The following is a 26,766-nucleotide window of genomic DNA, read 5'->3' as shown; positions in this document are numbered from 1 at the left end:
GAGGCAAGGGTGTTTTTTTATAATTTTATGAACGTCTTTCCTGTACATACCTGTTAAGCCATCTGTACGGTTTTGTCCCGCCCTAAATGGAAGGTCCAGTATAGGGTTTGGAGGACCTTCCACTGATTTGCTGCTGGGAGGTGGAGATGGCCACCCTCCCCTTGTAGCCATCCTGTAGGCAGATAAGTGTAGCCCCTCTCCTTTGTCCACTTTTGTTCTTCTTGTGAGTATTGGGGCCTGATATGTGTTGCCGAGCTGTCCCAGGCTAGGGGAGCCATTGTAGGAGCTAGTTCGGCGGCGTTTTTGGCTGCCTGATCTGCTAGACAGTGACCTTCAGAAACCTCATCGTTTCCCTTATGGTGTCCTTTGCAATGAATGACATCTATTTCTTTGGGGAGGTGTACTGATCAGAGTAACCAATTGTTCTCCTAATGGTATTTAATGGAAGACCCAGTGGCTGTTAAGAAATGTCTTTCTTTCCAGATGGCTCCATGGCATAAGTAGGCATATTTGGGGTCAGTGAATATGTTATCCCTCTTGTCTTTGCTTAGTTCCAAGGCTCAGGTGAGAGCAGTGAGTTCAGCTAGCTGGGCGCTCATCCCAGAGGGCAGGGCCTTTCCTTCTATGGTCTCATGTAAAGTGACTATGGCATAGCCAGCTTTGCAGGCCCCATTTTCTATAAATGAGCTCCCATCAGTAAAGAGCATCCATTTTGGATTGTCTAGGGGTATATTTTGTAAGTCCCATCTGGCCGCATAGGTCTGTGCCAATACCTGTTGACAGTCATGCACGTGTTTTGTGTCTTCCTCAGGGAGGAAGGTGGCAGGGTTTAAGGTAGAGCACGTCCTGATCTGTGTTATTGGGCCTTCCAGCAGCAGGGCCTGGTATTTTAAAAGGTGAGCATCTGTGAGCCAGTGGCTATTTTCAGTATTAGTAACCCCTGAATGTGGTATGGGATGTGTACTGTGAAGTCTTGCCTCGGGTACTAGGAGGGGGGGTTGCTGCAACCGAAGGAGGCAGGTGGGCCACCTGTGAGCTACTAAGTCCAACTCTTTGCTTAAATCCTATTGGTTGTTGGGCAGGCCCTTTTTGTTGGGTTAAGACTCCCAGTGCTATTCCTTTTTCTCTGTGATATATAAGCTGTAGGGCCCCCTGGTCAGGAGTCTCAAAGCCGGGTCAGTTAGTAAAGACCTTTTTCAGGAGGTTAAAGACCTGTGTGCCCTTGGGGTTCCAGAGAACCAGGTGTGTCTTGGCTTCTTGTATGTCTTTGATTATTTGGTACAGAGGTCTGGTTATTTCCCCATAGCCCAGAATCCACAGACGGCAATATCCTATAATGCCAAGGAAACCCCTAAGTTGTCTGAGAGTCCTGAGAATCCCAGGGAGGGGATATGGTAGAAATGCGTTGGACCTTTCTGACCCTAGGACTCTCTGTTGCTCTGAAAGCATCAAGCCCAAATAGTTGACTGTGGTCTGGCACATCTGGGCTTTGGCCTTAGAAATTTTATAACCGCTTGTAGCCAGGAAGTTTAGGAGGGCAGTTGTTCCGTGGCTTATAAGGCTCTCAGAAGGAGCGTACAACAAGAGATCATTTACATATTGTAGCAGGGTACACTGGTCAGAGGAAAAGTCAGACAGGTCCTTCAAGAGGGCCTGTCCAAATAAATGAGAACTGTCCCTAAACCCCTGGGGAAGGGCCGTCCAAGTGAACTGCGAGGTCTGGCTTTCGGGGTCCTCAAAGGCAGAAAGGTATTGTGACTCAGAGTGTAAGGGTATGCAGAAGAAGGCATCTTTTAAGTCTAAGACAGGGAACCATTTAGTTTCTTTAGGTATTTGAACTATAAGTGTGTAAGGATTTGGGACCATAGGGTGTATGGGGAGACCACCTCATTCATGGACTGGAGGTCCTGCACCAACCACTGGGTTTTCGGGGTGTTACAAGGACTGTTACATGTCCTGAGGGTCCCTGTCTTTTTAAGGTTATTAATAACTGAGATTAGTCCTTGTCGAGTCTCAGGTTTTAAGGGGTACTGCCTCCTGCAGGGAGATGTGTGGGGGTGGTCCTTGAGGTAAACATGGACTGGGGTGGCCATTAGAGCATGGCCGACTATTCCAGGCTCGGCCCAGACCTCAGGGTCGATGTCTGGGAGGCAGCTGGGAATTTGTCCAGGGGCCAGAAGGACTAGGTCCCTAGTTTCGTCATGAGATCTCTTCCCAACAGGGGGGGTAGGTCTATCCAGTACAACCAAGAAGGAATGAGAAAACAATAGGTCAACCCATAAATACCCTAGGGGTTGTTAGAAATATCTGGTGACTGGCTTTCTGGTTACCCCACGGATGGTGACACAGCGACTTGAGAGTGTCCCTGGGTTAGAGAGGAGGACAGAGAAAGTGGCTCCTGTATCTAGGAGGAAGTCAACAGGCTTCCCCTCTATTTTCAGAAGTACCCGGAGCTCAGGGGTCCTTATGGGCAAATGGGACGAGGGAACAACTGTTAAGAGCTCCGGGCCCCCTCAGTCTTGTGTGGGGTCTGGCGGGGCGTGGCTGTCCCGGGAATTGAGACCCCTAGGGCATTCCGATTTCCAGTGGTCTCCTTTACAGATGGGACATGGTCGAGGTGGTTTTTGTGCAGTCTCTGGGGGCACTTGGTTTTCCAGTTCCCAGACCGTCCACATTGATAACAGTAAAGCTTTTTTTTTTCTTTTCTGGTCTCCTGTGGGGCAGCAGCCTGAAGGCCTGCCATGGGCATCTCTGTTTTCTTTTGATCTTTTTTTCTCTATTCCGTGCCTCCTCCTGGTCTCGATTATAAAACACAGTGTTGGCTACCTTAACCAATTGTTCTATGTGCCATCGGGCCCCATAGCTAATTTTTGTAGCTTCCTGCAGATCTCTGGGGCAGCCTGAGTTACAATGTTGTCTCTAAGGATTATGTCTCCTTCCCTGGTGTCTGGCTTGATAGGCATGTGTTTGCTCAGGGCCTCCCTGAGACTCTCTAGAAAGACTAAGGGATTTTTTGTCTGACCCCGCACTGATGGTAGAGAGTTTGGAATAATTGAGAGGCTTAGCACGGGTCTTTCGTAAGCCCTCCAGAATGCATGCCAGAAAGTGCTTCCTCTGCCAGTTTCTCATGGTGGTCTTGGGGTCCCATTAGGGATCATTGGTGGGTACTGCCTGCTTTCCTGTGGGGAAAGCTTCCCTGGCAAGATCCTGTCCTGTCTGTTCATCATGATATTCTAAAAATTGATCATCCCTGAATTGCTTGGCGGCTTGTAGAGCCACTAGTTTTTCAGAACTGGTAAGTCTCTGATCGAGGATTAGCATGGTGTCTTTCCATGAGAGTTCAACAATTTGAGTTAAGTTTTGAAAAGCCTCTGTGTATTGTCTGGCTCATCTGAAAACTTTCCTACGTCTCCCTTTTATCTGTTTGAGGTCTTGTGGGGAGAAAGAGACCCACACCCAGACCAGGCCAACTTCTCCTGGCAGCTATTGGAACGGCAAGATATTTGTCCCTTGGGCGTCGTGGCCTCAGACATGCAGTCTGGGAGAATGAGGATTGAAAGAAGGTGCTGAGGGACAAGTCAGCCCTGGAGAGGAGGGAGAGATGAGAGGACTGAGGAGAAACCTCTGGGCGGTTATGTAGCCCGTCCTCAAGAGCGGGGGAAAGTGTTCTGTCTGGAGGAGAAAGCTTCAGTGAGGGGGAGCATGAGACCAGGGCCAGAAGGGCTGGGTCAGTATTACACTTTTTGCATAAGTTTTGATCATCCCTCAGGGCAAAAAAAAAAAAAACCTGAACATATAGAATTTCAGAATTTTCCTTCCCATATTCATCTACAGAATAGGTCTAATTGTTTTATGGTATTGTGATTAACAATTCCCTCAGGAGGCCAGGTCTCCCCATCTTCTAATTTGTATTAGAGCCACACTTCAGAGCAAAAGAATATCATATGCCGCTTCTTCAGGGTCTGGGGATCAAATTTATCCCAATGTCTCAGGATGCATTTCAGCGGGGTGTAGGTGGTTGGGGGCTGATTGCCCGTTCTGAAAGGGAGGAAGAAGACGAAAAGGCATCTCTTTATTGCTCTTTTTTCCCACTACTATGCCTAGAGTGTCCTCTAGTCCTGTGGGTCTAACCCTCTGCATGACCAGGAGCTAGACAGTGGGGGGCCACGGGTTGCCAGGATTAGTCATGCTTACCTGGGCCGCCTGACCCAGGCCCCAGTGAGTGCTTGTCTGCCCCCTCGAGAGAGACCTATATAATGCCTTCCCGAGGATGGGCCATCTCAGGGTGGATGGATGGAAGCCCTGACTCTGGGCTTCCCTGCAATTGACGGTGCAACCTATGTAAAAGGGACTCCATTTGAAGAGAATGGTGATGAGTGTAAATGGCCCAGGCCTGGAGGGAGGGAACCTGTCTAAGGGAGGGGGACTCTAGAGAGTCCCTCTCCTAATAGGGGCTGAGGTAAATTGGCGAAAGCCTCAAAAGGCCTCAAAGAAAGAGGATTCCTTAACGTAGAGAGAGTCAGGGATATGGGGGGGTGACCTTGAGGACTCTGCCAGAGGGATGGCAAAAACAGGTGTAGGAGAAAGGCGGGGAAATATTCAGGCCCCCCTGGGTGGAGGCCCCAGTGAACCAGGGCCACCAGGCAAGGGCTGGTGCTGGAGTGGCAGGACTGGGTCAGGGAACAGAAAGGACAGAGGTGCTGGGTGGGAACCTCAGGCAACGCCACCGATGATTGAGGGCCTGGAGGAGTTCCCAGTGGGGCTCTGGGAGGAATTCTGTCAAATGTTTGAAGAGAAGGTCCCTGGAGAGTAAGGAAGTGCGGTCAAGGCAAAGGTCCATTTTCTTCCCTCAGACGTCCCTGGGAATAAGGTGTCAGGCAGGTGAGGTGGCCTAACGGGGAAAAACCTGGACCAACGTCCCACAAAATGGCAAAAACATGAAAGGCTGAAAAGATAGCGACAGTACGGGAGGGAACAGTCCAAGTGCCAGGGACATTCCCCTCCCCGCGGAGAAAGAGAAGCCCAGCGGCAGATGGCAACGTTCCCAATGTAAATCGGGGGGAACAGCCACCCCTGGTCCGGGGAGACCTGTCCTCCGAGTCTTAGAGATTGGCAGCCATGCTAGTGCCTTTCACTGGCTGATGGAGGCCCAACATTTGTGTGATAGGAGAAAGAGACAGGAATGATGAAGGTCACTAGAGTGGGCAATTAGAAAGGCACAGATAGTATTTACCTCTCCGTCAATCCCAAGGGTGAGCCCCCAATGGCAACAGGATTCTGATGCCTGGTGCCCTGAGTGCGTGGGCTCACACACTTGAAGAGGAGAAAGAATACTCGGAGAGGTAAATTGAAGCAGTATATAGTTTTATTGCAAGAGCGAAAAGTGCAAGGGTACAGCTCTCCAAAGAGAGGGAGGATCCGAACGGAATACCCCCGCATACTAAGCTCAGTCAGCAGAGACTACATGCCCTTGGATCCGTAATGTTTAAATTGTTTACCAGGAGCTGGTTGGGCTACCCCCGCCTCCCCCTTTCTGCACCTGGGCTGGTATCTTGGCTGACTCTTGCAGTCTGACGTGATAGCCCCTCCCGTTCTAGTTCCCTTTCTACATTTAATTTCTTTTGCCAGCTGCTGTTCTCTTGGCCTTACTGCGAGGTCCTCCGTGGCGCATCCCTGACTGGCCATGATTTTCCCATCTCATTTTGAGACTGTTTGTCTGGGCCTTGGTGCCCTCCATCGCAGTCCTGTCCCTAACTGCCTGACTTTCCTATCTCACTAGTTGGCTTCATTTACTTGGGAAAAAATAATTCTAGATTATAATGTGGGAGTATGGGAAGATAACTCAGTGTACTGTCTGAAATTCTTGTTGGTTCCAACACAGCCCGTCAAGGTAAAACAATGTTAATTCAATGGGGTAAGACGATGTAGCTCTGAAGAACAAAGTAAAACAAAAAAAAATATTATTGGCACATAGCTCTAGAGTAAAGCCTCTTTCTGAACTATGTAATATTAGATTTAAGAAGTGCTCTTCTCTCCTAAGGGTGATTTATCAGAGACTTTGCTTGCATTTGAAAGGGAACAGGACAAAGATTTGGCCAGTGAGTCTCCTGGACTACAGGAATACACTTCGCTCCATGGCCATCTTTTATACTTCCATAATAATCCAGCCTTACAGTGGTTAGAGGTTACAAGCAGAAAAAGTGTAACTTTTTCATTCGTTTAACAAATATGTATTGAGTACCAAACTATATGACCAACAATGTACTAGTGCTTGGGATTCAGAGGCAACTGGTCAACTGTTTCTGCTCTCCTGCAGGGAGCTAGGCCACGTTCCCCCTCCTGGAAAAGGAGAGGGAGAAAAGAGGGGGCTTCCTGGTCTATGGACTATGGAAGTCCAACATGATTCTGGCTTCAGGTTGACTGGTTGTAGAGTCACGTTATCAGTTCTCTCCACCTGTCGCTATTGTCCTGTGTTTTCCTGATTCTCAATAGGTTCATGCCACATAACAGTCAAATACTCACCATCACCATTAGATCTTACTGCAGCTGGTATCTATGTTAGTCGGGTTCTCCAAGAAAAAGGCACATAAACATAATTAAAAATGTGACGATTTGTTAGGAAAAAATGCCTCTGAGAGAAAATGGGAACTGGGGAAGATAGGATAAGCTGTCAGTCTACAATGTAAGTCTGACCCAGAAGGTTAAGCAGAAGCATTCTAGGTTGCTGTGTAATCCAGAGGATATTAATTGACCTTATGTTTTGGGATGAGGTGACGTCTGGAGACAATTTTCCACAAGTTTCTTGCATTTCTGCACATCCTGTGAAAAGAGGCACTCACAGCTTTTGGTTCAGATTACCTTCTCAATGATGTTTACATAGCTAAAGCCTTGGAAATAAAAGTGTCTCCGTCCACAGCAGAGGTCACGTTTGTTTACTGTCCAGTGTAATAATGTCTCCCTCTGGGGCAAACGTTGGGCAAGTTTGCTTGTACATTATAAATGATTATAGAGTCCTCAAGCACAGGGTGACTTATGCATGGCTGTGACGCAAGCCTGTATCACGCACAGAATCTACCTCAGGCCCTCAGCATTATCCCCACGGAACTTGCAGGGCAATGGGAACTAACATAAAGAAGCTCCAGCAACTTAACGTACTGTGAGTAATAAAAGTCCTGTGTCTCTGACATAGGAATCTCATGTCTTATGCCAGCATCCATGAATTTGTGGCAAACTAACTTGTTAGCTTGCAAGCAGGTTAATCTCGGACTCTTTTACAGTTCTTAATAGATGCAGTAAGTAAGTAAGATTCCAGATGTATTATACTATTTATAATAGACAGCAGTATCAATGACATTCAGGATTTTATAACTGAATCTAGATCACTTAGCTCCCAATTTAATGTTCTCATTTTACAGGTAAAAGAACATACCCTAGAGAGGCAAGTTAAACTGTTCAAAGTAACAAATTATAAGAATCAGGTACACTGTCATTTGCTTTACTACACCCTCATGGGGTTAAGTCACTGTCACTTAACATATAAAGGTTAAAAGTAATGAATACAAAAATTGGATATGAAAATTTTACAACACTAGATATTGAAATATTTTTGTACCAATTATTCATTTTGGAGGCTTAGTATTCTTCAGGCTCCCTTGCACATATGCATGAATTCTCACACTTACACGAAATATGTCTTTTGATGCCTATAAGAATCTTCTTTAACTGTTTATCTGGACTGCAGACAACCAAATCTGAAAGACATTAGACTGTAACAAAATATGGTGGGACGCAGAATTAACAGGAACTTCTTTCACGTATTAGACACATCATGTTTAGATTTCTTTCCTTTCTTATGCATAATCTAATAAATTTCTAGGTCATTTATTTACTAATACTGTCTAATTTTAAATTCTAAAGTACGGTCCTCTTTAATGGTTCTATTACCTTGTATTTCCAACTTTTTACTAAGACGAGAATTGGCAAGGTATTTTATTTGTCCTGGTTTTCCCTTGAGTCAGTAACTACAAGAGCATTTTCTAATTATGTCCAGGAAATGTGGAACTAATTACCTACAACTATTCAGACTCAGCTTATTTGCCATTGAAATCCTGGTTGTGCACTCTTCTATTCTTAATTATTCCAATTTTATAACTTACTAAATTTTTGCCTTACTAAAAATTTTTAAATTCAGGACAAGTAATCAAACTAATGTGAATAAATGGGAACAGGTTTATCAGTCTAATGTCTGACGAAAGACAACTGAGTTTTAAGGTGATCTAGTGTACTAAATATTTATTTGAAAGTAGTAGGAAAAAAGAACAATGCCATGAAGTTTTTCACTGCTGACAAGGCAGAGATTTGAATGAGAAAGCAGGTTAGATGAAATATCTGAACAGCTTTGCTTTTCGTAAAGAGAGTCAGTGCCATACTGAATTGAACATTTCTTGAACTTTCCATGAATTACTCAGGAGAAATGCCAAAAAGCCAGATCATGCAGTTATCCATTATTTTTCACTTTTCTTCTCACTGTACAGTATATTAAAACTATTCATTTTTATTTTTTTATTAGTTTCAGGTGTACAAAACAATGCAATAGTTAGATATTTATCATTTATATCCCTCACACAGTGATAGCCCCCTCCCCCCACCTACTACCCATCTGACATCGCACACAGCCATGACATTTCCACAGTCTCTATTCCTAATGCTGTACAAAAAGTGGTTTGTATGTTTAAAAAAACCATAAATATTATTTTCAAGTGTCTAAAGAATATTTATAAAAACTGACCATAGACTGGGCCCCAAAGAAAATCTCAATTTCCAAAGTAGAAATCACAACGTACCTTTGAAGATCATCATACATAAAACAGCTAGAAACTAACAATTAAAAGATAGCAATAAACATCATCAGTAACAATAGAACCTCTTAGAAATTTTAACCCTTCTAAATGTACCCTTCTAAATTTCTAAATAAATCTTGGATCAAAGAATTCAGAGATATATAGACATTAGAAACAATGCGAACACTACATATGTATCCTGCAGGATACATACAAGATGGAATTCAGAGAAAGATTTCAGGGTCAAATGCTTCCACTAATAAGTGAGAAAGCTTGAAATGAAATGGGATCTAAGAATTTAACTTAAGAAGCCAAGGAGAGAAAATGTAAACCAAAATATAGTATTTAGCGAATTGTAGGAATTAAGAAACAAAACAAAAATTGGCAAATCTGGTAAATAAACCAGCGGTGAATTGAGGTCAATAAAATACACAAAACTTTGGCCTATCTGGCTACATAGGTTAGTATATAAAATATTGTGATAGGTTTGCAAAGTGACAGGTGATTACTAGAATTAGGGGGGTGATCACATTGTAAGGTACAGAAATGTCGAATCACAATATTATACACCTGAAACTAATATAACCAACATGTTATATACCAACTATACTTAAGTAAAAAATTAAAAAATCAATTACTTTCTTATATGTCATCAATTACTAGTTAAAAATGTAATATTTAAAAATCCCATTAACAAAAGCAAGAAATAGTATAAAATTCCTGATAACAAAATTTAGAGAAAAATTTTCCTTAATAGAGAAAAATTTAGTGCTACTGGAGGATGTAATAGACTTGAATAAATGAAGACCTAATATGTTTATTGGCTAGGAAAACTAAGTATGATACAGAACTCAATTGCCCTTTAATTACCTCTCAATTTAGAACAATTCCATCAAAATCCCCAAAAAGCTTTTTTCTAGCTTGACAAAATTGATTTTTAAGTATACCCCGAAGACTATATGTAAGAGCTGAGCCAATACAATTTTGGAAGTGAACTAATGAAAGATAGTTAAACCAAATATCAAGATTTACCTTAAAGATATGCATATCAGTTTTCTATGGCTATTTAACAAATTACCACAAACTTAGCAATTTCAAACAACCATTCAGTAGTTCTGTCGGGCAGAAGTTGAACAGGTGTAGGTGGATTCTCTGCTCAAGATTTTACCAGACTGAAATCAAGGTGTCAGCTGGCTGAATTCTCATCTAGAAGATCGAGGCGGAAATCTGCTCCCAAGATCATTGTCAGAATTCAGTTCATTGTTGGACATAGGATTGAGGCCCCTCTTTTCCTACTGGCCAGGGTAAGTCTCCGTTACTTAGACCCTTGACACATCATCTTCAGTAAGGGAGACTCTCCCTCCAGTCAAATCCTTCTCATGCTTCAAATCTCTCTCACTTCTGCCACCAGCTGAAGAAAACTCTGACTTTAACGCGCTCATGTGATTAAGGTTAGTCCACCCAGATCATTTCTCTATCTTAAGCCAACTATACCACGTCACAATTATACTATAATATAAATGTATCATGGAGGTAAAATTCATCATCTTCAGTTATGAGGATTGGGGTGGGAAACCTTAGGGGCCATCTAAGAATTCCGACTACCACATTAGGGTAATAAACAGTGTGTTCCTGTACCAGAATACGTAAGAACGTAAGAAGAGAAACAGAACCATTTATAGTATGTGAAATGTAGTGTAAGCTAAGATAGGTCTTCAAATCTATAGAGAAGATATACATTAATTAGAAAATAGTTTGGGGACATACGAACCTCAATTTGGGGAAAAAAAAAATCCTGTTTCTAACTGTGTACCATTCCAGATGGATTAAAAATTTAAATACATTGTTTGAACAGTAAGAAAAAAAGCATTATGATCTTTGATATGTAGTGTTCTTTAAAATAAATGGGAAAACTTCCCAGAAAATAATCAAATTAAGAGAAATTTTCAAGGAAAAAATGCAGTCGATAAACATAAAGTGATTCAAGCTCATTAAAAACCAAATAAATATAAATTACACAATATAACCTTTTAGATTGTCTATCAGATTGTAAAAAATTAAAATGACTGATAATCTCCATATTGGAAACGTGGCCAACCACACATTGCTGATAGGATTGTAAATTGGTACAACTTTCCTGGAAGACAATTTCACAATCTATGTCAAAAAGTAAAATTATTTATTCCCTTTCATACAGCAGTTGCACTTCTAGGACTTATCATTCAAATAAGGATGTCTACAATGTGTGCTCAATGTTTAAGAGGGAAAATATAAACAACCTAAATATTCACCATTAGAAAATTAAATTATCTATACATTGAAATTCTAGACAGTAAATACCTTTATATATTCATATGGAAAGTAGTCTATGTCAAATGAAAGTAGGTTCAAAGAGTAGTTTGCATTTGTATTTTAAAATATTTTAAAATCCAGTTAAAAACAAAACTAAAACTATACATGAAATTGACAATAGTAATTTCCGGGATGTAGAATTGTCACGTGGGTGTGTGTGTGTGGGGAGTGCAGGAGTGTTGGGGAGGTAGATCAATGACTAGGAGGGTAGGGCATAGTGTTGGATTCTAAACTTTTTTAAAAAAATGAATACATATTAATTTTGTAATGCAAAATGTCTTTTTGGAAGAAATATGTCCAAAAAGATCATTGTAGTCAATGTATAAGCAAGTTGAGACTCCATTTCCACCATCTGCACCTTTTCTAAGTTGACACTGACAAACTGATGGGATAATTGAAAATCACATCATATATGCATATAGGCAAAGCACTTAATCCAATTATTGGGGGAAAAAATGTATGAAATGTATGAAAATGTTAAGAACATCCCATCAGAGGTAAAGGGATACCAGTTGAAACCATGCTCTTCACTTCATCAACTTAAAAGTATCTGTTGATGCTTTCACTGTACAAAGGAACCACTGCTAAACAGTGTAGATATAGTTAAGACATACTCCCAGCCCTCAGGAATCTTATTTGGTCATGACACACTGATCGAGAGACATGCTCTATAAACAGGTGAACAGTTTGAAACAATAATGCTACAAGAGTGCTACAAGTAAAAAACAACAAAAAAACTAAAAAACAAGTATTATTACAAAGCACGCACATTTACCCACTTTAATGTGAAAAAACTACATAAAATGTAGTGCCTGGGATGGTTTTCTGCATTGGCTGTCTCGGGCCTCTGCGAGGCTCTCCCCCTGGGATACCACACCCCCTTCCCTTCTCTGTCAAACTGCTACTCATGCAGCAACCAGCTCAAACATTACCGTCTGCCCTGACCTGCAAAACTGGCATTACTTGTGACTGTTTCTACACTTGGTTCATGCCTTTCGAACTTATCATTGACTTACACTCTGTTGTGTATCTCACAGATCAATTTCTAAGTGCTTTGAGAGTAGAAACCGTTTCATCATCTATTTCACCATCTATTTATGTCAAATGATTAATGAGGTGCCTTGCCAAGTTGAATGATAGGAATTAGAGGGCAAGCAGTCTAGGCTCGGCTAGAGGATTTTATTTGTATTTATTTATAAGTGAAAATAGCTTATGGGACTTTATTTTTATTGGGGAATATTGGGGAACAGTGTGTTTTTCCAGGACCCATGAGCTCCAAGTCAAGTCATTGTTCTTCAATCTAGTTGTGGAGGACGCCACTCAGCTCCTATTCCAGTCGCCGTTTTCATTCTAGTTGCGGGGGGCACAGCCCAACCATCCCATGCGGGACTTGAACCGTCAACCTTGTTAAGAGCTTGCGCTCTAACCAACTGAGCCATCAGGCTGCCCCTCGGCTAGAGGATTTTACTGAGTAAATTCTGAGATAAAAAGATAAAAACTAAGTTAGTATAGCACGTGACAAATGTTTTGAAGAATATATGGAGGATATCATCATCAGATTTTGTATCAGATGAAAACAACACAAGGTCACTGCATTTTAGACAAGGCAAGTGACACAACCTGCTTTTTCAAAGCTCCGCACCTTGTGAAAAAGCATGAATAAATCTAGTTTCAAATTCAGCATGCTTTTTTCTTCAAAGATGAAAATTATTTAAACATGTGGGAATTTGTTTATTTTGCTAAGCCATGATGTACTTTTCCACACATAGCATAAATTTGACAACTTCCTTGGTATTTAATTAGAGAATTGTTTCACTAAAAATTAATTTTCTATATTAAGTCAGACATGATTATAACATGTATTCAAATTTAAAATGTTTAGGGAAGCATTTATAAAACATTTTCTGGGTGTGCCACTATATTAAACCCTGAGAATATGGCTTATTTTAAAGCTACATTACAATAACCTTTTTTTAAAGCTATATTACCTTTTTCTGTTCATCCTTCCTTTAAACCAGTGCTATCCAAAAGATAAAGTGAGCCTCACGTGTAATTTTTAATCTTTTAGTAAAACAAATTGAAAAAAGATGAATTCTAACTTTTCATTTCACCCACTATTCAAAAAATATAATTTTACCACTATATAAATTGAGATATTTTACATTCTTTGTACATCTCCAAAATCGGGTGTGTATTTTATACTGACATCACACCTCAACTTGGACTAGCCAAATTTCACAGGCTCAAAATCCACATGAAAGTAAATTGTACAGAAAGACATTAGCCTGCACCTTTCTATTTTCTGGCACATATGCTTGTAGACAAACATTGCAAAAGCTATATTCTATCATTAAAGTTTTGGATCAAGATATACTACTAGCAAAATTTATGCCTTTACAAAAATAAAAGTGTGGTATCAGTACTATTTCTGATACTACAGAAATGGCTCTGCCCAGTGGAGTTCAATTCAACCATTCATCCATTTACAAAACTAACAGTGAGTGGACAATTTTCTTTTTCTTTGTACCACAATTACTAATTTTCTGCATGTTCTTACTTATATTGTGTGTGTGTGTGTGTGTGTGTGTGTGTGTGCGCGCGCGCGCGCGCGCGCGCGCGCATCTGTTTCTCCTGACATTCCCTGAGGGAAGGAACTACGTCTCTTTGTCTGCCATTATATCCCTGGACCTTAGCAGAATGTGTTTCTTACAGTAGATGCTCAAATACGTGTTAAGTAAGTGAATACTGCCATGCATTGATCATCAGCCTGAACCAGCTTATAATTTCACTACTCAGAGTTTTCTAATAGTTAAGGAATATTCCACATTTTCTCAGTGAAAGCAGTCAACAGCTGTTTTCTCTTCAGGACAATTTCTAGTAGCCTAACCCAATTATTAAAAAGTAATTGGGAAATTCCCCACTAATCAGAATCACATTTATCCTGTCCTTCATCAGATCCTCCTGCTTCAACAAAAGCAGAACAGCCCTCTCCATACGACAAGCTCTTAGACTTAGTGAGAAAAGAAAGCACCACACAGGCTCCTGGAAGGAAAGAACAGGAAATATCTTTTCCTACCGCACAATCAGTAGTGACATGTTTCCTAACAGATCTGGAAGCTTCAGAAACTCCTTTGGCAAACCATTTTAAGTTAAACAACAGAAATACCGTAGGAGCCACGATGAAGGAAAATCTGAAACTGGTAAATGCCTTGAATTTTTAAAAAAGTCAAACAAAATGTCCTGTAATTCATGCTTTAATGATATGCTAACATGGCATTATAATATCCTTTTGCTAGTCTTGAAATTATGGAAATAATTTTATTTAGAATGTAAAAACTGAAAGAATTAAAGAGTTGAAAGTGAGAGCAGCTCTTACCTTTTCATTCTGTATACTGTAAAATGGTACTTTCATAATTATTGGCATTTCCCAAATTAATTATCAGTTTTGCAATTTTGGCACCAAAAACCTAACTCCTAAACAAATGTTTCCTGTTTTGAAAACTACTGGAACACACAAGCATTTTCATATCATTCAAACATTTATTCATCCACTGTGTATAAAACAATCTTTTAAAAACTGAGTCGTATTTACACTAAAGAAAATTACTTTTTCCTTTTCTTTTTAGGTGAGTGTTCCAAGAGTGGGGTAAAGTCAGCCTCCTCACTGTGCTTTCTTTTCTTTTTTTTCTTTTTATGGTCACTTTGGTAACCACTGGAGTTACTGTCTTGGACAATAGGGTCCGGGTCCTTAGCTTCCTGAGCTTCCTGCTGCTGCTGCTGCTTCTTCTTCTTCTTCTTCTTTGGCTCGTCCTCCCAGAGGCCGTTCACATTATTATTAATCTGCGGGTCTGTCTCTTCCTTCATGGTGACGTCTGCACAATCTGCTAGGTCTGTGATGCCACCTTCCACTTCATCATACGGCTCTGAGTCTTTCTTCTTTTTCTTCTTCTTCTTTGGAGGTTTTTCAACAGCTTCTTTGGTGCCAGTTTCTGTTACTTCTTCAGAAACTCCAGAGCACTTGGTTTGTAAACTATAAATTAACAATTTAAAAAATTTACAGAGCAATAAGCAAAATTAAAAGAACAAAATGAAATCAAGACTATCCCAAAATGCTAAGAATTTCTAAATAATGACAGCAGTATGAGATACATAACTATGGTATAAATTTCAAATATTCTTTCCTATTATTACACAGCCCATTGAAATGTCTTGGAAATGCTAAAATTAGTTACCAAAGTACTCCTCCCAGACTGTTTTCACACGTAAAACTGACATAAAAAAGGGTGTCAAAACATGGCTTCTAAATTTTGGTTTTGTTCAGAAAATTTGGTCACTGAGCACTAAGCATCACAGACACCCAACTTATTAGCCTCACCACTGACATAGGATAGAGAGAAAATGTACTTCTGGAAGCTATCAAATAATGGAGTTTCCTGTCTACTGTCTCAATCCTTGTTTCAAATAAAAGTTCACCGTTCTTCTTAACCTATGCTGAAGCAGTATTACTTCACTGTTGTGAATTATTTTCTACTAAGAAAATAAAAACAAGGATCAATGAAGTAGCCTTCTTCCCAGAACTGCACAGTCCTGTACAGTAGCACTAGCACATATAACAATTTAAATTGAAGTAACTTCAATGTGATAACTTTAAAAATTCAGTTCCTCAGTCACACTAGTCACATTTCAAGGGCTCCATAGGTAGGCTACGGAACTACACACGTACAGCACATTTCTATCCTCACAGAAAGTTCTACTGGAGAGCTGCTCTGGAACTTTAGCCCATACTGTTATTACTTATTAAGGCAGGCTCTAGAAAAATGGTAAACACCAGCAGTATTTCAAGACTTTTCTTTCTTTCCCACATTAAAGTTGGTTTCTATGGAGACAAGCTCAAGCTCAGAGTAATTTCTTATAAGAATTTCAATATAGAAAAATAGGGAAATTAAATTATCTAGCTGGCATAATTGTAACAATTGTGACAAAAATTAAAACAATTTTTGTTTCAACTGTGTAAAAATAAAAGCAGGCTAAGAGTTATGCAATATGATTAAGCTTTTAGTAGTATCAAGCTCTGGGATCAACTATTTAAAAAATTAACAACAAACCAGAAAGTACTCAGCAAAACTGAGTTATTAAAATACAGACCAGTTAGCAAAATACAGACCAGTTAGCCAGATGTAGAGCTTTAGAATATTTAATGCATTGTCATAGCACGTAGGATTCCTATTTACATTGACTTTATGGTTTGAAAGCAAGCACATGAAAGAAACAAAATTATTTTTTAAGAGGGATTTATGTTCTCTAAATTTAGAATTAAATAGAAACAATTAATATCAAAATGATAATAATGGGATTAGGAACTGACCTAGTGATATTTAGTTTCCCTCGAATGCAGAATACTCCAGCAGCATCCGAGTCTAAACGAAATACTTCAAATTCTAGTTCATCACCCACGTTTATCTCCAGGGTCTGCCACTGCTCAATTGGCATCTGCTCAGGTTTAGGGATGGAGGCATTAAAACACCCGTGTACTAAACAGCCAATGTGGCTGGAAGACATTTTATTAACTGTACCCTGAGAAGAAAAAAAGAAAAGAATATAACATCAGGAAGAGATCCAAAGAATTAAAAGGTGATTCAAACTTTATAAGCTTCAAAATGATCTTCAAAGAGAAAACATCAAAATAGTGGTATAATTCAATATGGAAAAAGTTTTCCCGAATTAAAACTTTCCACATGTTACACTAAAACATCTATTTAGAACACTGGAGAGTTTTTAGAAAGCTCAACCTTATTAAATAAGTAATTGTATATCAATTGCCTAACTGGATAAATAAGCATCCTCCCCTTTACCCTCCAAAAAACTCACCTTAGCTTCCATTGCAAGATTCCATGGGGAGTAGAACACTCTATAATCATATTGAAACCAAGCAGAAATTACTCTTTGATATGACCTACATGTGAAAAGACCTCAAGGCAGGAAGCATATGCTTTTAATAACTAGTATCCACATTGTATTTCTATAAACAGTCTGAATTTCAAAGCTTAAAGAGCATTCTTTAACGATTACATATAGCATGATGTAAGCAGTCCTATTAGAAGATAGCTTACTCTTTATATCTTGAGCATGGCTACTTTGACTAAATCACAAAACATTATTACAAGCTTTAAAACTAAAATAAAAGTATGTGCTATGCTTAAAATGTAAATTTGCAAAAAAAAGAAAACCCCTTAGTTTTCTATTCTTCTCCTAGGTGTCAATATAGATAAGGTATATGAATGAAAACCTGAAATGTTTTTTTAAAATCGTATATTGTGAATTACAGAAATATAAATATTAACATGTATATAATGCTATTTAATGTCAGCCACTTTTATACATATGACAATAAAACTTCCTATCTGTCATTATCAGGAGACTGGTGTCCACAAAGGTACCTTCTGAATGGTCTGAATAAACTGTGGTATATCTATATAATGGATTATTCAGCAATAAAAAGAAATGAGCTATCAAGCCATGAAAAGACATGGCGGCATCTTAAATGCATACTGGTAAGTGAAAGAAGCCAATCTGAAAAAAAAAAAAAAAAAAAAAAAAACGAAGGCTACACACTGTATGATTCCAACTATCTGACATTCTGACAAAGGCAAAACTATGGAGACAGTAAAAATATCAGTAGTGCCAGGGTTTCTAGGGCAGGGAAGGAGGATGAATAGGTGGAGCACAGAGGATTTTTAGGGCCGTGACCAATTATTCTATAGGATTCTTTAATGATGGATACATGTCATTATACATTTGTCAAAACCTAAACACAAAGAGTCAACTAAAAGAGTGAACACAAAGAGTGCTGCTAAAGGATTTGAAGTAAGACTATAAAAAGAACTACTACATCTCAATAACAACAATACAAAAACCCAATTAAAAATGGGCAAAGTACTTAACAAGCCCTTCTTATTAAAACATGAAAAAGAGCTAATGAGGAAATGCAAATTAAAACCATAATGAGAAGCTATTATATGTTCACCTGTAAAATTAAGAGACTGGCAACAGTAAATATTGACAAGGATGCACAGCAACTGGAAGTGCTGAATGGGAAGTTGGTCTAACAGTTTTTCGTGAAGTTAAACACATATCCACCCGTGATCTAGCAATACTGCTTCTAGTTTTTTCCTTAGAAGAAATGAAAATGTATATTTCACAACAGCTTTATTCATAATAGCTCCAGAGTGTCAACCCAAATGACCATCAAGTAACACAGATAATCCAATTGTGATGTATTCATATAATTGGATACCATGAGCAACAAAAAGGAACCACTAGTACATGCAACAACAGCACGGAGGAAACTCAAAAATATGTTGAGCAAAAGAAGTCTGATCATAGTGTATAATGAAAAATTCCACTAATATGGAATTACAGAATAAGCAAAACTAATATATGATAAATGAAATTAGAACAGTGGTTATACTTAGGACAGAGAGAGAGAGAGAGAGAGAGAGAGAGAGAGAGAGAGAGAGAGAGAGGGGAAAGGGCACAAGGGTAATTTCTAAGGAGACAGGATGGTTTATGACCTTGCCAAAATTCATTGAACTCCATACTATGATCTATGCATTATTGTATGTAAATTATATCATATTATTTTGTTAAAAATAAAAATTGGAAAAAACTGGCCAAATGTATTCAAGGACTGGAATTTCAAAGTACAAATCTACTGCAACTTTAATAGTATGAATTATAGGATCCCCGTTAGGCAGGCCAAGAATACTATTTCTACCAGTTTAACTGATGTTGGAAAAAATGTTTTTAATTAGAAATGTCTTGTAGAGTTTTGTCATACTGAAATCTGACCTATATTTTTAATAATATCAAGGGGTAGTCAACATTTATTATCTGAGAGTAAGCAATTCCTATAAATTTTTTTAAAGAAAAAATATATACACATACAAATACATATGAACACACACATGCACAGAACTGCTGGTGGGAGAAGGCGGCAAGTGAAGAAGATAAAGGGATACAGTTCAGTCGATTTCACATCAATTTCTGCATTTCCAGCTTCTACTGAAATACTAAAAGACCTTCCCCACAGGGTCTTTATTCTCACGGCACAGTATAGGTACCCTGAACCCTCATCCTTCATTTATGTTCATTACCTGCCAGGTCCCACAACCATTTGAATTTGAATTCCTGTTTATACACTGCTATAGTTTGAATCCCTTATAAGAAGTTGTATTTCTGTATAATTGAGAAATTATAAAATAATAAAAATTGAGTTTTTACACCTTAAGATTATTCTGGTGCTATAGAAAGAAAAGAACAAACTGGATGGACACATACCCTGTACACGCGTGTGAGTTTAAGGAGGATGGAGTTTAAAAAATTACGTAGGTTGAGCTGATGCAAATTAACTTTTCTTTTAAAATAATTTTTAGTTACCTACGATAACAATCCATTTAAGTCCAAGGTGTATGTATACTCTCTGAAATTTTTCCAAGTTACATAATTATATAACTACACATAGAAAACTGGGGGGAAAAAAGATATACATACCACAAGCTTTTGCCCTGGTTCCGGGGAGAAAATAACGAAATCTGCTTCAATGTTAAGATGAATATGTCCTTGATCATCATAAATATCTCCCAGTTCACCCACTACTTTGATGTTATCATATGCAATGGGAACACCTAATAGGCTGTTAAAAAAAAAAAAAAAGGAAAGAAAGAAAAGGAAGAAAAAAATGGTGTCTTTAATCTTCTTTTAAACCAGGCATTGTCATACTGATTAGATATTCTGAGTCCAAAAAGTATACCTCTCCTAAATATAACCACCCGTGCCCAAAACACTACGGCATGTGCTTAGTCTGTAATAACTTCGCTAGTCTAATTTCACCAAAGGGTATTATATTGGCTAATATATACATATATATATATATATATATATATATATATATATATATATATATGCTAAGTTTAAAGTCGTTATTTAAGACAGGTACCCAGAAATATCCAGTTATTCATAAGCAAAAATGTTGACCCTTCTTCAGTATTTGCTCCTCATTTGGATTCTAGTCATGCTAGAACGAGACAAAAATAGGACTTGGCAAGAAAAATACCTTGCCTATCTCTGTGAGTATGACTGAATTAAAGCAATTCTGGTATTATTCACCATTACCGAATTTCGAATTTCTGTATTAGGAAACATCCAGCAAAGCTGAAGCCCTGAATATTAAAGCCAATGACTTAATAGAGAAAAATCCCAAACTGCAACTGTTGCTAATAAATGGAAATGTTAAGAAATACAACTATATCATTTATGGAGAACTGATTCTGACACTTTACACGTTTGACAGTCAGCACTGGGGGGAACTACTATTGCAAAAATGTCATTTTCAAGTTCTTAAGGAATTATAACTACTAGGGACACAGACCTGGTGGCTTCACTCCCACACCCATTACTTGTTCCAGAAAACTTCTCTGACTCCCTCCATCAGGCAAGGCTGAAACCAATCACTCCTCTTCTATTCCTACAGGACTCCATGCACAGTGTGTTCTTAGTCTCATTTCACTGAATCTATCTGAATACCGGGGTGCCAAAAAAATGTATACACATGACTTGCAGTTCATCTTTTCTTATTCATATATATTGAATATTTCAATTTTAATACAGTTTTTTCCTTTCTTAAAATGTGTCTACATTTTTTTTTGGCACCCTCTGTATGTTTGGATTCCACACTAGATGCTAAGGCCCTTGAGAGCGGAGAACATTTTTGTTGAACTCAATTAAATTTCTACAACAATTCACATAGAATAAACGAAATAATTTATCTCTAACAGCCACAAGACACTGGAAAGGAACTTTAATAACCACCAAATTAGGCAATCCATAAACTCAGAGACCCACTCTGGAAAGCAGTCTTTTGTGTTATTAATTTCTGCTTGTGGCTTTCCTAGGCAGGAACTATGCGTCACTAAGATGGTATTGGGGCACAGAAAACAGAGAGCAAGAAGGGGGTGTGGAGGTGGGGGAGAATAACTGCCACATTAGAAAAAGAAAATTAAAACTTTGTTTCCCCTGATCAACTATTAGAGAGTGCATCTCAAGTGGGGGTAGTACTGCTGTGCCCTAGGGGCTCTTTGGGGATTTGTGGTACTAATCAGGGTTGTCACAATCACTGGCGAAGGGCAGGGATGGGAGGCACTCTGTCATGTGGAGGACAGTCCTATACAATGAAGAAATGCCCCTAATTCTACAATACTTTTGAATAAGTATTTATAAATATCTGGGCATAGAATCTAACTTAAAAAAAACAACATATTAACAGTCATTTATGCATGGTTTTAATATGCATTAAAATTTCTAGGAATGTGGCTAATATGTAAATTCAAGGATAAATTGTTTTGAGTGCAACTTTACCAAGAATTCCCCATGATTTCAGAAAAGCATTTCACCATCAGAGACACTGTTATCTGAGGTGGGAACTCAAAACCCCAGCCTCAATCCACATTTGTAACTGACACATTCACAAGGATTGGAATGGGTATGGGTGCAGGAGGCATCTAACTACTTTAGTCTTCCCAGGTAGTCAAGCTTGAGCATTTTACTGCATTGGATTAGAGCACTACACAGATATGTTTGTGCAATTGTGTACGTAGATCGTATTATCTTTAAGTTTCCTTTCAGCAAAAAGTGTTTTCACGATAGTAAAGACAGAACTGCCAACTAATTTATAAGAGGGAGAGGTATTGGATTCTGTAGGGTTTAGAACTGCTGTCTAGGGAATGTGACCAGAGCCTAAGCCTTAAAGGATTTGTGTAAATACATCAGACCTTGGGAAAAGCAACTCAAAGCATAAAACATATCAAAAGTCATCAGATTTACAAACACCTCAACACTATATACCTTTTCCCCTTTTTTGTTTTTCTGAAACCATCCTAAGTAGGTTTTAGGTCAGGATGGTAGCCTCACTTAAGATATTTACAGAACAATTAAATCAAGTTTAAGAGATGCTTAGATTGCACATTTAAGGCTTCTATAGAACTAGTGGGAGGGAACATATTTGCCACCTTCAAAAAACTTAAGAGCTGTCATATACAAGAGAAATAAGACTTGTTTTTTCTTGATGGCCTCTCAAAGATATAATTTAGTCCAAAAATAACGTGATTTTAGAAAACTACTTACTTTAAGCAGGCTTTTCAAAATCGAAATAGGTTATCTTTAAAAAAGGTGAAGTCTGTCAAATAGGGAGTGCTGTTGAGATAACCCAGACACTGATATAGGAGCCATTACCAGTTTCTCCCTTTTCATCATTTCTAAAACAAAGAGAAGCAAGTCCTCTTGATTCTACAGGGTGGCCCCAGTCTGCAAACATAAACAACTACACATGATAAACAATTGACTGAGATTACAATTCCTGCTATGTTCAATGTTTTGTGTCTCACTGGTAATGCACAGCTCAATGTGTGGTGCTAAAGTTGCACTGATTAAAGGATACAAGTGTGGGAGTAGGGAGAGTCCAGATCTGTTCAGAGTGCAAGCTGCTCCGCGTGGCCACATTGCCTAATTCAGTTATAGAAACTACCACTCAATCAGTCCTAGTCTCTCTGGTGTAATGGCCCCCTCCTATTGGAGACACTGTGGTGACTTTCCTCTAACCCAGGGGTGTCAAAACTGCAGCCCGCGGGCCAAATGTGGCCCGTGATCCATTGTTAACTGGCCTGCAGCAAATTCCAGAAATATATTTAGTTTACTTAAATAAACCAGGTGAGGCAATACGTACGTCACCTCGAGTGAGTGGCCCGGCCTTTTGTGTATTTTACCGCATATGGCCCTTGGTGAAAACCGTTGAAAAAAGTTTGGACACCCCTGCTCTAACCTGTCAGTGGAGGCATTAACTGATTACAGAAAGTTGTAAAATACAAACAATTGCCTATGTTTCCAGACTTTATGAGCACCTCATATATCCTTAAACCTCTCGAATTTTTCCTCTCTAATCATCTTTCTCATGGGCAATTATAACACTCTTATAATTGGTCTCCTCTCTTAATTGGTCTCCTAACTACTAGCTCACCCTCCTTAAACCATCATTGAATTCTTCCAAATCAGAATCAGAGTTGCGGCTTAGTTTCTTAAACTGCAGATTTGATAATGTCACAGAGATCAGGGATATGTACTACTCTCTCAAGAGTATGCCAAGTTTCAGAGTCAGAGGGTATTGGGCTAACCCAGCTGAAGGAAAACAAAACAAAACAGAAAAGCAAAACCGGGCACAGGCTGGAAGGGACGAGCAGAATGGCCATTCTTTGAGTTGTCCCCCATCAGGACACTCCCCACTCGCCCCAACTGCACCCATTGTCTTTCTTCTGACCAAAACCTTATCCACCTATTAAAATTCTTGGGTCAAAGCATTCTATTGTACATCTACTATCCATTTGTTTAGGTCACTCTTTTTGCCTGGAAGGTTACCATCTCCAGGTACCCTCCTCCGATCAAGTTGTTCTCAAAGGTTTTAAGGTTAAAATCACCACTCCTTCTCTTATTTATAATTTAGATTTCTGATGAATTTTTAACATTTTATTGGATTTGGCTTACATTATATCTCTACTAGAGCTTAAAGTTCCTTCAGGTACAGATCTTGTTTTTTCTTTGTTTTCCTACCCCAAGTCCCTAGTATACAAAATAGACACACAACAAGTGTGTGCTGGTGCTTGGAGGAAGTTGAACATTCTATTTGAATTCTTAACTTTGTGTAGGTTTCAGGATCCCTTGAGAAAGTGATGAAAGCTTTGTATACTCTGCTTAAGAAAATTGGCATAGGAAATTCCTGCAATTTCCCAGGGACTCCTGAAATTCCTGGAGGGTAACAACGAATCCCTAGGGAGCCCACTCACCCTTGCCTTTGAACCAAGTAGTCTAGAGGAGTAGCAAGGTACATCTATCTGCCCTGTCTCCCTAACCCTCTACCCTTGCAATTCGCAGAGTGTTTAAGGACTCTTGAATATCTCAATTTAAAAGCACCAGGTTTTTTCACCCTCAAGAGCAACAGGCAGGCCAGTCAAACTAAATAAACTGCCTGTTCTTAAAAACAAAACAAAATAAAACTCATAGTACTTCTCTCATCCCTGAGCAAGTACCAGGGCCAAAACAAACAAAAAAATAATAAAATCGTCCTTCATGGTTTACAAACAAAAATTGTACTAATGCTCCATGTGCAGTTTTCTATTGAACGAGAGAGAATCTACTGAAGTACTTCATTCCCAATTTTCATTGCCAAATGAGAAACTTACAGAACCGGGTTTAACGGGTCTCCAGACCCCTGGCCTATTCGTACCCTTACACGAGGGTGGTCGAGCGAGCTTCTTCCGCCAAGTCACCTTTACGTTTTCTTTCTTGTCTAAGGAGGTACTGGCCTTTCGAGAGAGCATCACGAGTCCAGGACGCCTCGGGACTCAGCTCAGGGTGGCCGGGGCGACGTTTCCCACGAGCCCCTTTTCTCCTGCGCCATCAGCACGTCCCCCTGAGGCCCGCTCCCGTACCCCAAGAAGGGGTGGCAAGCTACGTCGTGGCGTTGCCCGCTAGTTGAAGACAATGGCTCAAAGAGTGGTACCTTTCAGAATAGCGCAGGAGCTCCGCATCGAGCTGCTCGCGGATCCCGGTGCGTTTCCTGTTAAGGTAGCGTGGCGACAGCGCGATGTGCCTGCGGTGCGGCCCCACCACCAGGCAGGAGTAGCGGCTGTGTACGAGTGCGCAGGCAGCAGCGTACGTCGGCAGCTCCAGGCAAGGCAGCACGCCGGCCGCTCCCACGCCCGGCCCCTCGGAGGCCGCCCTCGGCCGCGGAGCCTCCGAACACCCGGCAGCCATGCGGCTCCCCAGGTTCCCCGCGGCGCGCCCGACTGACGCCAGCATCACCGCCCGTTGCCGGACTCGCCCTTTATACGTCACCGCCGGCGACCACGCCCCTAGGAAATCTCTCTCCTCGCGGGCGTTATGCAATTCTGACCAGCAGGGGGCAACCGCTTTGTCGCCCTGAGGTTCCTTACGAAGCATGCTCGAAGATCTGCAACCACCTAGTCTCTTACGGGCGGGCAAACCTGTGTTTTTGCTAATGTCCTCATTGGATGTAGTATGTAGACTGACTAAGGGGTACACTTTGATCATTGCCAACAGTAAGGTGGTCTGGTAGATTTTCCAAGCTTGGACTTGACGATGATAAATTTAAAAAGTCTGTAAGGAATATATTTTCCGCAGGGAACCCAATCCTAAAAAGCAGCCCAAATGCCTCAAATGCCACACATCTGAAAACGAACTCATCATCTCTCTTCAGCGCGTCTTCTTTTCTCGCTCTGTAATCACTGATTCAGAAAGTTGTACCGCCGCTGTCCGAATAGCTCAGTCCAGCTGTCATACTCGGGCCTCTTTTGTACCCCCAAATAACAATCGGCCCCAAGGCCTATGGTGCCAAAGCCAAAACACCAATCTCTTCGGACACTTCTTTCCATCCTCGCTTCCAAAACTATGAGACTGCATGTGGAAGCTTAGCCCAGTGGTCAAGAGGACACTAGAGCAGCCAGATTTTCTCGGAACACACAAATATGAACATGACTTGCCCTTCAAAGCCCACCTAGGTGCCCCATTTTCTTCAGCATAATACCGACTCCTTAATATGGCTCTTAAATTGCAGGTCCACCGTACTTTTTAATGACCTGCCCCCAGTAGTTTCATTCATCACACTTCACATTATTCGCTAGCCACTACCCATGGTCCTTGATCCACTTTTGGCCTTCTCCCTCTCCCTCTCCCAGCAAAGAATCTCTGTAACAATCTAAATATACAATAAGTTGTGCTTTTCTGAAATAAATTATAAAGTAGTTTGTGCCAGGTGCTCCAATTTTTATAGGAAATATGCACACATATGATTAGAAAAGAATCTATGTATAAATACCATGTATTAATATTAGGTATTTCTTGAGGGTGGGTTTAAGGCTTTTTTTACTCATTCAAATTTTCATATATTATTGTAATGAATGTGTATTGTTTTATACTAAAAAAAAAACAATCAGAAACTTAATGAGCAAAAGAATCCCTATTGTTGAAGAGTTTGGTTGTTACAAGAAACCCTCTATTTTTACACAGTTTCATATAGGGCCAGGTGAAGATTCTGAGTGCTAAAGTCACATCATTTGAGTCTGAATCCTGACTCTGCCACCTACTAGATGTGTGATATTAGGCATATTTCTTTCTTTTTTCTTGAAAGCTAAAATTATTAGGGTAGACTTTAACGAAGGGATGAAATTAGAAAGTTTGAGCTATGTGTAAAGGCTTAAAGAAAAGAATTTCATATAAAGGCATTCCAGGTAAAAAATGCCATTGCATCAGTTGACGTTTGCTGCCCAACAAACCACCCCCATATTTAGTGGCTTTAAATAACTGCTAATTTCGTTCATAATTCTGTGGGTACAAGTTTGGACTGAGCTCAGCTGTGGTCAGATGTGACTCCATGTGTCTCATCCTCCAGCAGGTTAGAGTGGGCTTTCTTTCTTGGCGGCCGTGCAGTTTCCTGAGGGACGGGGGAAGCACA

At 39.9% G+C, this 26,766-nt stretch overlaps 1 protein-coding gene across 2 annotated transcripts; it reads right to left on the bottom strand.

Moving 5' to 3' along the window:
* Positions 1 to 12,539: 12,539 nt before the first annotated feature.
* Positions 12,540 to 25,072, bottom strand: POLR1F (RNA polymerase I subunit F). Of its 2 annotated transcripts, none has more exons than XM_033088008.1 (5): positions 24,796 to 25,072; positions 19,743 to 19,884; positions 16,558 to 16,766; positions 14,569 to 15,222; positions 12,540 to 12,670 (listed from the first exon to the last, which is right to left on the bottom strand). In XM_033088008.1, the coding sequence occupies exons 1-4, from the start codon at positions 25,047 to 25,049 to the stop codon at positions 14,796 to 14,798; spliced, it is 1,032 nt and encodes a 343-aa protein (XP_032943899.1). In that variant the 5' UTR covers positions 25,050 to 25,072; the 3' UTR covers positions 12,540 to 12,670; positions 14,569 to 14,795. The 2 variants fall into 2 exon arrangements, with proteins under 2 accessions (XP_032943899.1, XP_032943898.1); XM_033088007.1 differs by having other exon boundaries at positions 12,542 to 12,670; positions 14,800 to 15,222.
* Between the last annotated feature and the right edge of the window lie 1,694 nt (positions 25,073 to 26,766).

The sequence above is a fragment of the Rhinolophus ferrumequinum genome, chromosome 20 (assembly GCF_004115265.2).
Source record: "Rhinolophus ferrumequinum isolate MPI-CBG mRhiFer1 chromosome 20, mRhiFer1_v1.p, whole genome shotgun sequence".
Classification (NCBI taxonomy): domain Eukaryota; kingdom Metazoa; phylum Chordata; class Mammalia; order Chiroptera; family Rhinolophidae; genus Rhinolophus; species Rhinolophus ferrumequinum.
This window is presented reverse-complemented; position numbering and strand designations above follow the sequence as displayed.